The sequence below is a fragment of the Patagioenas fasciata genome, chromosome 10, assembly GCF_037038585.1.
Source record: "Patagioenas fasciata isolate bPatFas1 chromosome 10, bPatFas1.hap1, whole genome shotgun sequence".
Taxonomy (NCBI): Eukaryota; Metazoa; Chordata; class Aves; order Columbiformes; family Columbidae; genus Patagioenas; species Patagioenas fasciata.
The window spans coordinates 2,011,204-2,023,891 of NC_092529.1; the positions used below are offsets into that span (position 1 = coordinate 2,011,204).

The following is a 12,688-nucleotide window of genomic DNA, read 5'->3' on the forward strand; positions in this document are numbered from 1 at the left end:
GATTCTTTTCATATGTAGTCAGTAAAGCTCAGGCTGAAACTACAGCACGCAGAACGAATGACCCCGGAGCGTGGTAGCCATGAAAAGCTTTTCTTGAACCTTTCTTCCTAAACCAAAATGCCTGGCAAAGGTTTGGCTGTGGCACAACCGCACTGGGTGCCGGTGGCCGAGTGTGAATGGGACCTGGTGCGTGTGTGTTCTATCGGCTCAGGAAGCATAAATACACTTATGTTAGAGAAAACACCCTCGCCTGTAAGCCAAAACGCCAAGAAAATGTGGTTATCCAAAGCATATGGCAGGGGAAACCAAAACCAAAACCACCACCAACCATGGAAATATGGTGTTTTAATGCAAAGGCTTATTCTCTCCTAGAAACAAATTAAACAGTATTCCCTGAAAATAAAACTAAATTTCAGAACAAGTTATTTTAAAAATGTTCTTTAAGCTCCAATGGTTGGTTGCTGCTCCCCTTATGCTGAATAAAGCTATAGCTAAATGGAAAGTTCAACGTATTAGTGAGGTGTTCATGCTGAGTTCTGACTGGTAGAAGGATGCAGGAGAAATAAAAAACGATAGCAATGCTTTCCTGAATTAAAATACAATTACTCTGTGAAATTCCCTGCGCTGAGTTGTTAACTGATGTCAAAGTACAGGGCAGAATTCACGGAGGGGGCTGGTGGAAGGTGTCCTTGCCCATCATGGGAAGGTTGGACTAGGTGGTCTTTTGTGGTCCCTTCCCACCCAAACGGTTCCACGATTCCGTGACACGGCTGTGCTGGTTTTCCCATCTCTGACCCTGGGCAGTGACACTGGGGCCATTGTGGCTCCTCGGGGCTCCGGGGTTGTTTGCAGAAGGTGGTTCCCGGCCATGGAAACCAGATGTTTTCCCAAACACGGCTCCCTCTGGAAGCTCCAGTGAAACCTGAGACGCAGCAGCTGCCAAGGACTTTGCTGCCCCAGGTCTATCAGATTATTTCCTTTTTATAGGTAACTGTGTTTCATTAGCTTTGTGCTATGTGAGCCTGAGCCTTCTATTTAATGTTTTTAAACAAGACAGGGCACAAAAACCTGGATACAGCTGTTGGGTTGAGTAAACCTGAGAGCCCCACACCGCTGGGACGCCTCTTGCCCCTTCCAGTATCCGTGTAAGTGATTGATAAGTTAAAGATAGATATATCACATTTATTATTATTATTAAATATTATTAAATATAGATAGATATTATTTTAATATTGTTAAATCTTTACTTCATTTCAAATTTTAAATGAATGTTTGGTTTCTTTTAAGTGTATTTATACTACATAGATATCTTTAACACAGTGAAGATTATCCAGTATGCTTAATTTTTCTGGACTCTGGTTTTGGTCAGGTTATGTGAAGCCTGTAATGAGCTTTCCCTATGATCGTCTGTGGAAAGTGACAATTCCCCCTTTTCTCTCCCTTCTTTTCTCCCCCTCCTGAAGGGTGAGTGTCAGGAGGATGGAGCCAGGCTCTTGGTCACAACCAATGGTAGGACAAGGGGCAATGGGTTCAAACTGCAACACAAGAGGTTCTGCTTGAATTTGAGAAGAAACTTGTTGGGGGTGAGGGTGGCAGAGCCTGGCCCAGGCTGCCCAGGGAGGTTGTGGAGTCTCCTTCTCTGCAGACATTCAAACCCGCCTGGACCCCTTCCTGTGGAACCTCAGCTGGGTGTTCCTGCTCCATGGGGGGATTGCACTGGGTGAGCTTTGAGGTCCCTCCAACCCCTGACACTCGGTGACTGTGATTAGCAGGTCCCTCTGGCAGGAGGTTGTTCACACAGCCCGGCTGCCAGCGCTGCCTCCTCGGGGCTGTTTGCCCAAGGCCTCCTGAGAAAACGCTTTTAAATGGCTTCTCAGAATTTCTCAGCCTTTCGCAGTTAATTCTCGTAGTTGTTAATTTATATTGCACACTTAGAAAAAAACACGCCATCACTAAATCAGGCTGGATTTATAGCTCATGTCGCTATGAATTTGACCAGGATTTAAAGCACGTTCTTTATATACCGTGAATAAAAGGGTAATGTATGTGATTTAAAAAAGAAGGGGTGTTTGACAGCTCTTTCCTGGGTGCCTGCGCGTCCTTCCCGCCCCCGCAGGAGCTGCCCTTGCTGGGGAGGGGGTGTCTTTCTGACGATGATGTCCTAATGGGGTATTTTGGGGGTGAGGGGGGTTGGATTTTGCATCTGGCTTCAGTGAAAATATCGGGGCTCAGGTGTTTTTCCTGCACAGAAAGCGTTCACAGCTCGAACAGCAGCATCCGCAGAGCTTTTCGGGGAAGGTTTCTGGTTCCTTTGCCAATATGGGAGTTAATTCCCATAGATCTGTCTCTCCTAACTAACAGAAAATACCCTGCAAATACCAATATCTATTTAAAATGCCACATTAAGTATTTAACCTTGTTTTCCACACCGGTTGGAAAACTGGAGTGTGCAGAAAGGGTGTTCATGGCTTTATACCAGGTGATAGTGGAGAGCGTGCGCTGCTCAACCCTTGGGATGGTGGAAAGGAACGTGGGCTAAACCCGGCCTGGGGGTTGCAGGAACACCCCAGTCTAAACTGCTGTTTTCTTTGGTGCTGGAGAAGGGGTTCGGCAGCATCTACCACAGGTGGGCGCAGCGGGGGGACTGGTGGCACCGGTCCCCAAGCGGTGTCACATCCCTCCCAGAGCGGGGTACAAAGCACTGAAGGGCAGACGCAGAGTCTGTGATCGCTGCTGGACCAAACCGGCCACTCTTGGTGCAGGTGTGACAAGGGACACCGAGGAGTCCCCTGAATGGGTGGACATGAGGAAGAAATTGTTGGCCCTGAGGGTGGTGAGAGCCTGGCCCAGGTTGGGCAGAGAGGTGGTGGATGAACCATCCCTGGAGACATCCCAGGCCAGGCTGGACGGGGCTCTGAGCAACCTGAGCTGGTGAAGATGTCCCTGTCATGGCAGGGGGGGCACTGGGGGAGATTTGAGGGTCCCTTCAACCCAAACTGTTCTGTGATTCTATGATATGGCCCATAACCTGCCAGCACCTGTAAGTGGGATGGATGGGAAAGGTTATCTCAGCATGTTTCCTGATTAAATGACTGCAGGCAATGAATAAACAGGCCAGGAGCCAAACCTTGTGCTATCTTTTTGCTCCAAATCTCATTTACAAGCACAGTAAGACCAGAGGCACTTTGGTGTCAGCTGCGGACGAGCTCTCAGCAGCGACAGAGAAGTTCTGTATAGAGACACGTTCAGGGATGCGGATCCGTGAGCTCCAGCTGGGGGTGAACTCGTGTTCCTGTGCCCCAGCCGGGTTTGCCGGCTGTGCTGTAGCATCTGGGTGTGAACACCGCGGGACCCCCCCCAGGATGCTGGGATTTCTGGTGATGACACTGGGATTTCTGCGATGCCACCAGAGGGTGCCCCAGTCACACTCAAGGCTGCTCCGGCGGCGCCTCTCGGGGCAACCAGAGCCCTGCAAAGGGACAAATCGCTCATCCTGGGCAGGGGGTGACAGCGGTTGCGGAAACACTTTTAGTGACACATAAGCGGGGGGGGGGAAGACTTTTCAAATTGTTTTCTTTATGACTAAAGGCAGGAAAACGATGAGCGCTGTCTTCACCTTCTGCTGTCCACCCCCTTGGCTTGCTCGGCAGAGAAAAGCCCCCCAGGCCCCACTGACCACTGTGTTGCGGGGACATGGGAATCAAGGTCCCCTGGGTGGGGTGGGAGCGCTGTGCTGCTCTCGGTCCTTTTCCATAGCGGATGGTCCGTCAGCCAGTGGCCAAGTCCAGCCTGGGGCACTGCGCTGCCACCCCACAGCCAGGCTGGGACCCATGGCTGGTTTCGATGGTCCCACGCGGGTGGGCTCTTTGATGTTTCTGCCTTTGATGCTGCTATCGTGCTGCCAGCCCTGCTGTGCAGTAGCTCAGTTGCTCACTGCACATCTGTATGTGACTGCACATCTGTACATGTGGACATCTGTATTGTCCAGACATGGGATGCATGCAGGCCCCGGCTCAAACCCCATCAGTGGTGGCTTTGGTACCTGCTTCTGCTGAGCTGAGAAAACAGATCACTGCACTACTATATTAAATAATCATCATTGGTCTGGTTCACCGGAGAACCTCAGGCTGCCACGGTGGGTTTATTGGGGGGATGCAGCTCACTTCCATGCCAGGATGCTGAAATCGGATTTTAATGTGAATTTTGCCAACGTTCTCTGTTTGAAACATTGTCACCTGGGACCTGCAGGACTTCTCACCCGAGGTTTGCGGGCAGGGTGAGAAGCACCAGCGGTCTGTCCTGCTGTTCCTGGCCAGATCAGCGCAGAAGAGGGTTTCTCACTGCCTGTCCCTCTGCCTTTTCTTTCTGTCTTTCCCCAAGCCCTCTATGCTGTGGGCAGCTTCAAACCCACACCGAGCAAAGACTCCAAGTTCAGCGACGTTTTGCATTGCGAATCAGCAGGCACGGACCTGTGCCTCCCCATTGCAGCGCTGAAGCATCCACACACATACACGTAATGCAGAAATGTCCTTTTAATCCTTCTGCCCCCGCAGAGCTCCAGCGCCCGCGTGAACACGTGGAGATCGCTGCCCTTCGGGTCTTACAGGTAAAGTACACAAAAGAATTTCAGCCCCACGGTAGCTGCTGGCACTTGTGATCAGTGCCCTAAGCACAGTTACGCTCCTTCTAGCTGATCTAGTTTCGTATACAACGGGGAAAATAACCTGAAGGTTTAATTTGCCTTCTTACCCAAAATATTTGAATTCGAACAAAATGTTTGTTTGTTTTCCACTAAATATTGCACTTGCTGTGAGTATATGTACACTGGGTCTTCTACAACATCTGTTGGCATCTGTGCACTCCCACGCCACGTGGCAGGACTCGGCACGCTCACGAGCTCGAGCGGCGTCTTGTGCTTGGTCTCCTCTTCCTGGAAAACTTTGATTTCAGCCAGTTGAAGAAGCCGCCTTTTGCTTTTAGCTCAAACTCTACCGGGAAGTGGTCGCTCACCCCCAGCGCCTGCAAGACAAGGGCACAGAGGGGTTGGGAACCTGCCCAAGCCCTTCCCAAACCAGCCCCGGGGGTTCCACTGTGGTGGTGGGGAGGTGGATGTGCAGTGGTGGATGTGGGAGGTGCAGCACGAGCTTTGGGAGGTTGCAATGGCTTTATGGCCAAGACCACGCTCAAAACTGCCTGGCTAGTCTTGGCTTTGTGCTCCTGCGTCCAACCCCTCGCCCCGCTGCCGCAGAGGCTGAGCTGGGCTTACCTGCTCCTCGCTGAGCTGAAAGTCGCTCTGGAAGTCGAAGATGTTGGCAGAATGGGGCACAATGGCATCGATGAGCTTCTGCCCGCTGACCACGATCCTGTGAGGAGCAAGAGAACGAGGTGCTGTCCTGGGGTGCCCAACCATCCACAGCCACGCGGCACCGAGTCGGTGGCCAGAAAGGTGACCTTGGTGGAGTCACAGCTGCGTAAGGTTTGTCTTTACCCATGGGCTGCCTGCTCAGAGACACCAGCACCTGCTTTCTGCTGAGTTTGGCTATCAGTTTCCTTGGCAGCGAGTCACCATCTCGGTGCGCCTTGGCCTTGGGGGCCAGCACTAAATGACTTGTACTTAAACCCACCCCAACAGTGCTGCAAAGCTCAAAGCCGTACTTTGGGTACAAAAATCATAGGACACCAATGACTGTAAAGTCCTGCTTTGATCCAGAAGCTCATTCTGCAAGAGGTTTAAGTCTGGACTTACTCTGGGCTCTGGTAAGCTGGTGCATTACTGTCCCTGCCCAGGGAGCTGCAGGCAGCAGCACTCACCGCGTGCCCAGGGAAGGTGGGGTGTCCCACCTCCTGAGCAGAGCCAAACTTTGCATTTGTTAACCCAAACTGCAAATGCAAGAGTAAAACCCAGGGTGCAAAGCCAGCAACACCTCCCGCTGGGTGTCCCCAGGGCTCCCCGCAGAGCAGGAATGACTCGTAATGGCCTGGTGTTCATCCGCACCTCAGCCACAGGTTCTTGCATGAAATCAGGCCCTGTCTGCAAAACTGCTCGCCAGCAATCCTGCAAAGTGCTTTGTCCTCCTGACTACAAGTATTGAGACCTCATGTCCCCCCAGACGCTCGTTTATCCTTGAAGGCCTCGTGCACATTCGCTTTATCTGACAGTCACTGACCCCTCTCCATAGCTGCTGTTGTTTGGTTTTTTCTCCCTTCTCTCCAAGAATGGTGAGCAGGGAGCGGTTTGGCAGTGAACCCTTTACCTGTCATAGGGGCAGCTTGTGCTTGCTTTCACCGTTGTGTCATTTTTGTCGCCGATGAGCCAGACGAATTCGGAGTGAGTCCTCAGCCGGATGTTCTTCCACTGCTTCTGGGGCACGTAGCTACACCCAGCGTTAAAGTCCCCCATGAAGACGAAGTTCTGGAAGGTAAGAGGGTTTTCAAAAGCAATCCTGAGGACAGGCCTTCAAAAGAAGACTGGCAATGACTTTCAGGCTTCCAATAGCCATTACAGCAAGTGACCATTGAGTGCCATGGGGCTTTCTGCTGGCTGCGCCACCAAGGCGCGCTGATAAAACAACAGGTTGATCGGGAGATCAAGTTTATTGCTTTGAATGTGGAGAACTCAATGAAAACACATCCAAGAGATACTAAAAACCTGGGTATTGTTGTAAATGGTTTGAAGGTTGTCAGGCTGTGAACAGTGAGCAGTGTGCTGGGCGACCCAGCACCAAAGCCGCTGTTAGCAATGGAGATGTGGCCACTCACCTCGGTTCTCCAGCGCTGTTTTACATCTAAATACACGTCATAGAGCTCATCAATCTCCCGGACCGCTGTCTCCGGCGTGGTGTGCAGAGGGATTATAGCAAACTCTTTGACAGCTTCAAAACAAGGCGAAAGGACAGGAAAAAATGTAATGGTTAAACACACAACGAATCACAAAGAAACAGAAGGCTTTTCTGAAGAAGAACCAGCGTCTGTTCTGGCTGCGGATCAGAGGCGATTGCTGGGTGATTAACAGCACGGTGCTCCCCACCGAGGAGATGAGGGGCTGTGTTATGGGAAAACCTGCTCCTGCATCCCCCAAACCACCGCCTGGGGCAGTGGCAGAACCTCCGTGGGGCCTCGGGGTGTGCTGAGCGATGCCGGAGGCAGCAGCCACAGGGGCAAAACGCTGCTTTTGTAGGGAAATGTGCTCTCTTTCACCTGCCCCCACTGCACATTTGGGTCCGGCTGGTGCCCTCTTGCTCCGTAAGTGGGAGAATGATTTGTTTCTGTAATATCTCACCAGTTTTTGGAGACTGGAACCAGACGGCGAAGGGTTCTCTGGAGAAGGCGTCCTCGTCCCCAGGCTGGGTGTCCGGGTACTGGTAGGTTTGTTTCACTGATACCAGATGTTGCCTGCAGCAGAATAAACAGGACAGGGGATGGAATCGTAGAATTAGAGACTCATTTAGGTTGGAAAAGACCCTCAAGATCAGCGGGTTCAACTGTTCCCCCACCCCTGGCACTGCCCCATGTCCTGAGAACCTCATGTCCGTCTGTCCAACCCTCCAGGGATGGTGACTCCAGCACTGCCCTGGGCAGCCTGTTCCAATGCCCCACAGCCCTTTGGGCAAGAAATTGTTCCCAGATCCAACCTCAACCTCCCCTGGCGCAACTTGAGGCCGTTTCCTCTGCTCCTGGCGCTTGTTCCTGGGGAGCAGAGCCCGACCCCCTCTGGCTCCAAGCTCCTTTCAGGCAGTTCAGAGATCAGAAGGTCTCCCCTCAGCTCCTGTTCTCCAGCTGAACCCCCAGGTCCCTCAGCCTCTCCCATCACACTTGTGCTCCAGCCCCTTCCCCAAGTCCATTCCTTGCTATGTCACTCTGGCTGCTCAATGGGACGGGTCTAACGCCAACTCTGTGCTCTGACTCGGACCCTGGGCCATGGTCTGGGATGGATCCAGCCAGGCTGGTGGCCTGGGATGATCCCTACATCCCAACACAGTCCATCCCAGCACCTCTCCAGCTCCCTCGGAGCGAAGCCACCACCATGTCCAGCCCATCTCCAAGGCGGGAGGGCAGGGTGAGGGGCTGGCTCACCTGTAGATGAAGACATATTGCTCCTTGTAGCTCTTCCTTCCCAGCCTCTCGCTGACCACACAGCTGTATCCCTCCTTCGGCCCCGTCTGATGCCTGCAAGGGAAGTGGTGCCTCTGAGTTTATTTCTGCATTCACAGGGGGCTGACAAGGGGACAACTTTGCCTGTGCCCAGCAGTATGGGACATTCCGTGACCTCAGAGGTGGGTGGTAGAGACAACAAACCCTTCTCAGGACTTGCAGTCTGGACCTGCCTCCATCACCGGCTCCTCCACCCCTCCCTGCTTATTGCACCCTTGGTTTTCAGCTGGGTCTCACGTGCAGCCAGGTGGGTGCTGCTCTTTCCTTCGGAATGTGGGTCCAGGCAGGCAATCCCCAATCTAAAGCAATCCCGAACCCTGCAGAAAGGCAGTCGCGCTGCAGCCTCTATCTCTTTTCCTAATAGAACGAATCTTTACCAAACTGAGTCTTTTTTAAAAATGTGTTTAAAAGTCCATGTCCTGAAGCGGTCTGGAGCTGGCTTTGCCCATTGTGACAGAGCCCAGTCCCTGAGCTTTCACCCGGCGAGGTGGTGCAGAGCAGAGCTCGGGCTCTCCCCAAGCACCTTGCCCAATATTTCTGCTTGCCCATGGCCACCCTACCTGGCGAGCTGCTCCACCAGGAGGGGACAAACCCGGTTCTTGTTCTCCTTTATTTCCATCAGCAACATGATGTCGCAGCGAGAAATGATCTGCAGGAGGAAGGAGCAGAAGGAAGTTTGCGTGCGGTGGGGTTTTGGAGGATTAGAAAGGCGTTAGGAAGAAGCGGCGACTGGTGTGGGGAAGTCCTTGGTGGAAGAAGCGGCGCCCAGACCGGTGTCACAGGAGGGGGGACAATGACCACAGTAAAGTGCTTCTCCTTTCAGAGAGAAGCAGGAGCTGGGAAAGGGAACAGAGCGGTATCAAGTTGGTTGAAAATCTTCTGTGCCTGCCCTGGAGGAGGAAATGTGGGGGGAAGGAGCAGTGGGAGCCATTGCTGGGGTGCTGTCCCCCCACCTAAGGTCGGTCACACTTTTCTCTCCTCCCTGCCCCTTGCCCCTTGGGTTTTCTCCTCTGCTTTGGACTATTGCTGTGCACAAGCATCCCAACCTTCTTCCCAGGTGGACGTGGCAGGAGGTTTTGGGGGCAGCGAGGGGAGCTGGTTGGGGTCTATCCTCACCCCACTGCCGTGGCTTTCATCCTTTCTCTGCTGGGTGCACCCCCAGGGTCCCGGGGCTCTGCTGCCCCTTCCCAAAGCTGCAGCATTCACCTGTCCCCGTCACCTGTTGCAGACCCCTCTGAAATAGCTCACGGAGCTCAAAGCAACTCCCAGGCTGAAAACAGGGTCCTGGCACCCCTGGGGGGGTGTGTGGGGGGGTGCCCCAGCTGGCTCAGCACCCACAGCTGGCGCTGGGATCCCCCCAGGAACCCCCAGCACCATCAGGGGCTTCCTTCTGCCCCCACGCTTGTTCTCTTCAAACTTCGTGGGTGATATTAGTGGGAAAAAAGTGCCTCTTTTTGCCCCCCCTGAAACATGTGAAAAATTAATACGTCGCCCATCATTTAGTCCATATTGTGCTGACAGTAAAGGAAGAACGATCCAGAAATGCAAACCCCTGACTGTTCGCAAGGGAAGGATTAAAGCCCAACTAAGCGACTCCTGGCTACCGCGGTTCGGCACACGCAGCCATCCTGCCGGCGCTGAGCGCCGTGTCGCCAGCACCGCGGCACCAGGGAGGGCACAGCAAACACTGTTATGTCCAAACCACTCATTCTTTATATAAAGCTGGGTTATTTTCAGCTGTGCAGAGGAAGCCTGGTGGTGAGGGTGTATTTACATAAATTAGCAATCAGGCTTTTCACTTTTGTACCACACTCCAACGTGAAACTCTCTGCTGTCCTGAGAATAGGTTTAATTAGACAGAAATCTTTCAGAATAATGAGGGAGGTAAATAATGCATCGCAAAACAAATCTCTGTGGATTCAAAGCGAAAATTATTTTAATGAATCATGGAGGTTTTCCTCCTTTCCTAACTGCATTTCTAAAGGGAACAGTAAATGTTGCTTCTGTTATATTCCCATGCAGGCTAAAATATCAGCAAACATCCTCCTCAACCACAGTCTGATTTTTACTTTAAGAGTGTAAATCAATTAAATTATTGACTCTTTTTTTTTTGCTTGAAATTAAACCATGAAAAGATAAATGAAGTGCAAGATTGTGCAGCTTAGAAATCCCTGGAAAGCTCAGCGTCTGCCTCATCCAGGCAGATGAACGTACCTTCACCACGGCACCGACGACTTCAGCTCTGGCTATTTTAGCTTCTCCAAAAGACCTCACGTTGAAGGAGCAGATTTTGAGGCTCAGAGATGTGTTGAAATTGAAGAGCGAAAGCAAGATGAAGAGCAACATCTTCAGGGACCTGGACAAAATGAGTTGCTGTGAGTGTGTCTATAAATACATATGTGTGTGTGTTTGTGCATCGGTCCCCCTGCGGCCGGCGGGGAGGTCACACGGAGCCGCCAGCTGTGTTGAGCACAAACATGAACAGGAATCACCGTTTCCTCCTTTCCCTCATGTCCATCTCCTGGTGAAAGCAGAACAGAGGCTTTGGACTTCTCCCTGGGGTCAACCGGCTCTTCCAAGCCGACCTCCCCATCCTGGAGGAGCAACTGCTCCGCCAGACCCCAGTGTCCCTCTCCATGGGGAGGCACCCACCGTGGGGTGCTGCAATGCAGCATCTTAGGGACATGGTTTAGTGCTTAGGGACATGGTTTAGTGCTTAGGGACATGGTTTAGTGCTTAGGGACATGGTTTAGTGCTTTAGGGACATGGTTTAGTGCTAGAGTTAGGTTACGGTTGGACTCGATGATCTTGAGGGTCTCTTCCAACCAAAATGATTCTATGACTCTGTGATACTATGAGTTTGGCCAAGATGACACTGGAGTGAGGACGCTGCAGGTGGGATGGCTTGGTCACACCAGGGTGGCTTCTGCAGGGAAACCGTCTTCCTGCCCTCCTTTACTGCTCCACCATGTGCCAGCCCTCAGTTGGACGTGCATTTGTCGGCCACTGATCGGGTATAGCGGTGGGAGGTACAACGAGAATTCAGGCTACATGGCTTCTTTAAGCATCTTGGAACAATTTCTTCCCCAAAGGGCTGTGGGGCATTGGACCAGGCTGCCCAGGGCAGTGCTGGAGTCACCATCCCTGGAGGGCTGGACAGACGGACATGAGGTTCTCAGGGACATGGGGCAGCGCCAGGGGTGGGGGAACAGTTGGACTGGATGATCTTAAGGGTCTCTTCCAGCCAAATTGATTCCCTGATTCTATGAAATAACAGGGGTTTTACAGTGCTTTCTGTCTGCTGGGACTCTGCCGAGCCAGGCTTGGGCAGGACAGGCTCTGGAGGAAACTAATAAAGAGGGACAGCTTTCGGGGTTGTAAATCTCCGCCTGCCCTTGCTGAAAGCGCAGCGTGAGCCCAGGGCTGTGACAGCGGCTGCAGCCTTGGGGTCGGAATCATCAAAACCTGGAGCTCGCCCCCAAACCAGGCTCGGTTTGGCTACCCCGGCATCAAAAACCAAATGTTTGTGGTGGTGCCTGTGAGGGCTTTAACCCTGAACCTTGAGGACCCATCTTCAATGCTGCTGTGTTTGTCCCCAGGACCGCTCACTTATCAGCCTCCCCTTTCCCCCCCATCCCGGGCGTTATCAGCAGGACAGGCAGGGCCACCCTCCACGGGGACAGCCAGCAGCGAGGTGACCTGTGCAGGGGACACGGGGAGCTTATGCTCCTTTCTGCACTGCTTTATCTCTCTGTTTACTGCACTTTAGAGCAGTGTGCTCTTTGCTCCTTATCAGGCCATAAAACATGCCTGATGCAGGTTGGCGAACCCTGACAGTTCAGGGTCTTGCACAAGAGGGTGGCACCAGCCTGGGGTGGCTTTTTGCCCCTGCTCTGGATGATGCTGGGTGAGGGACAACACCTGCAGCTGAGCAGCACCTGTGGGACGTTCTCCCTAATAAAGTCCCTCCTCAGCCTCCCCAGGGGAGAAGCTGCAGGTGATGTCAATGTTGACTTGGGCAGGAGCTTGGAGTAGTGAGGAGGTGTTGCCAGCTCTGCCTGCTCCTCCTGATGGTCCTTCAGCCAAGCTGTGCCTGTGGCTGGGTCTGTGGTTGGTGTGTTGATGTTTCCAGAGCACCAATTCAGCCATCTCACCTTCCCACTTCCAGGAAGGTGCTGAGGGATGGATGGGATGTGTCCCCATATTGAGGGACTTTGGAGAAGGGAACGGAGCTGGTGAGGGGCTGGAGCACAAGTGTGATGGGAGTGGCTGAGGGACCTGGGGGTTCAGCTGGAGAACAGGAGCTGAGGGGAGACCTTCTGATCTCTGAACTGCCTGAAAGGAGCTTGGAGCCAGGGGGGTCGGGCTCTGCTCCCCAGGAACAAGCGCCAGGAGCAGAGGAAACGACCTCAAGTTGTGCTGGAGAAGACTGAGGTTGGAAATTTGGGATAATTTCTTCCCCAAAGGGCTGTGGGGCATTGGAACAGGCTGCCCAGGGCAGTGCTGGAGTCACCATCCCTGGAGGGTTGGACAGACG

At 52.7% G+C, this 12,688-nt stretch overlaps 1 protein-coding gene across 1 annotated transcript; it reads right to left on the reverse strand.

Moving 5' to 3' along the window:
- Positions 1-4,514: 4,514 nt before the first annotated feature.
- DNASE1L3 (deoxyribonuclease 1L3) lies at positions 4,515-10,645 on the reverse strand. Its single transcript, XM_065845755.2, has 8 exons — positions 10,366-10,645; positions 8,712-8,800; positions 8,074-8,166; positions 7,280-7,392; positions 6,760-6,872; positions 6,255-6,412; positions 5,267-5,363; positions 4,515-5,019 (listed from the first exon to the last, which is right to left on the reverse strand). The coding sequence occupies exons 1-8, from the start codon at positions 10,495-10,497 to the stop codon at positions 4,891-4,893; spliced, it is 924 nt and encodes a 307-aa protein (XP_065701827.1). The 5' UTR covers positions 10,498-10,645; the 3' UTR covers positions 4,515-4,890.
- Between the last annotated feature and the right edge of the window lie 2,043 nt (positions 10,646-12,688).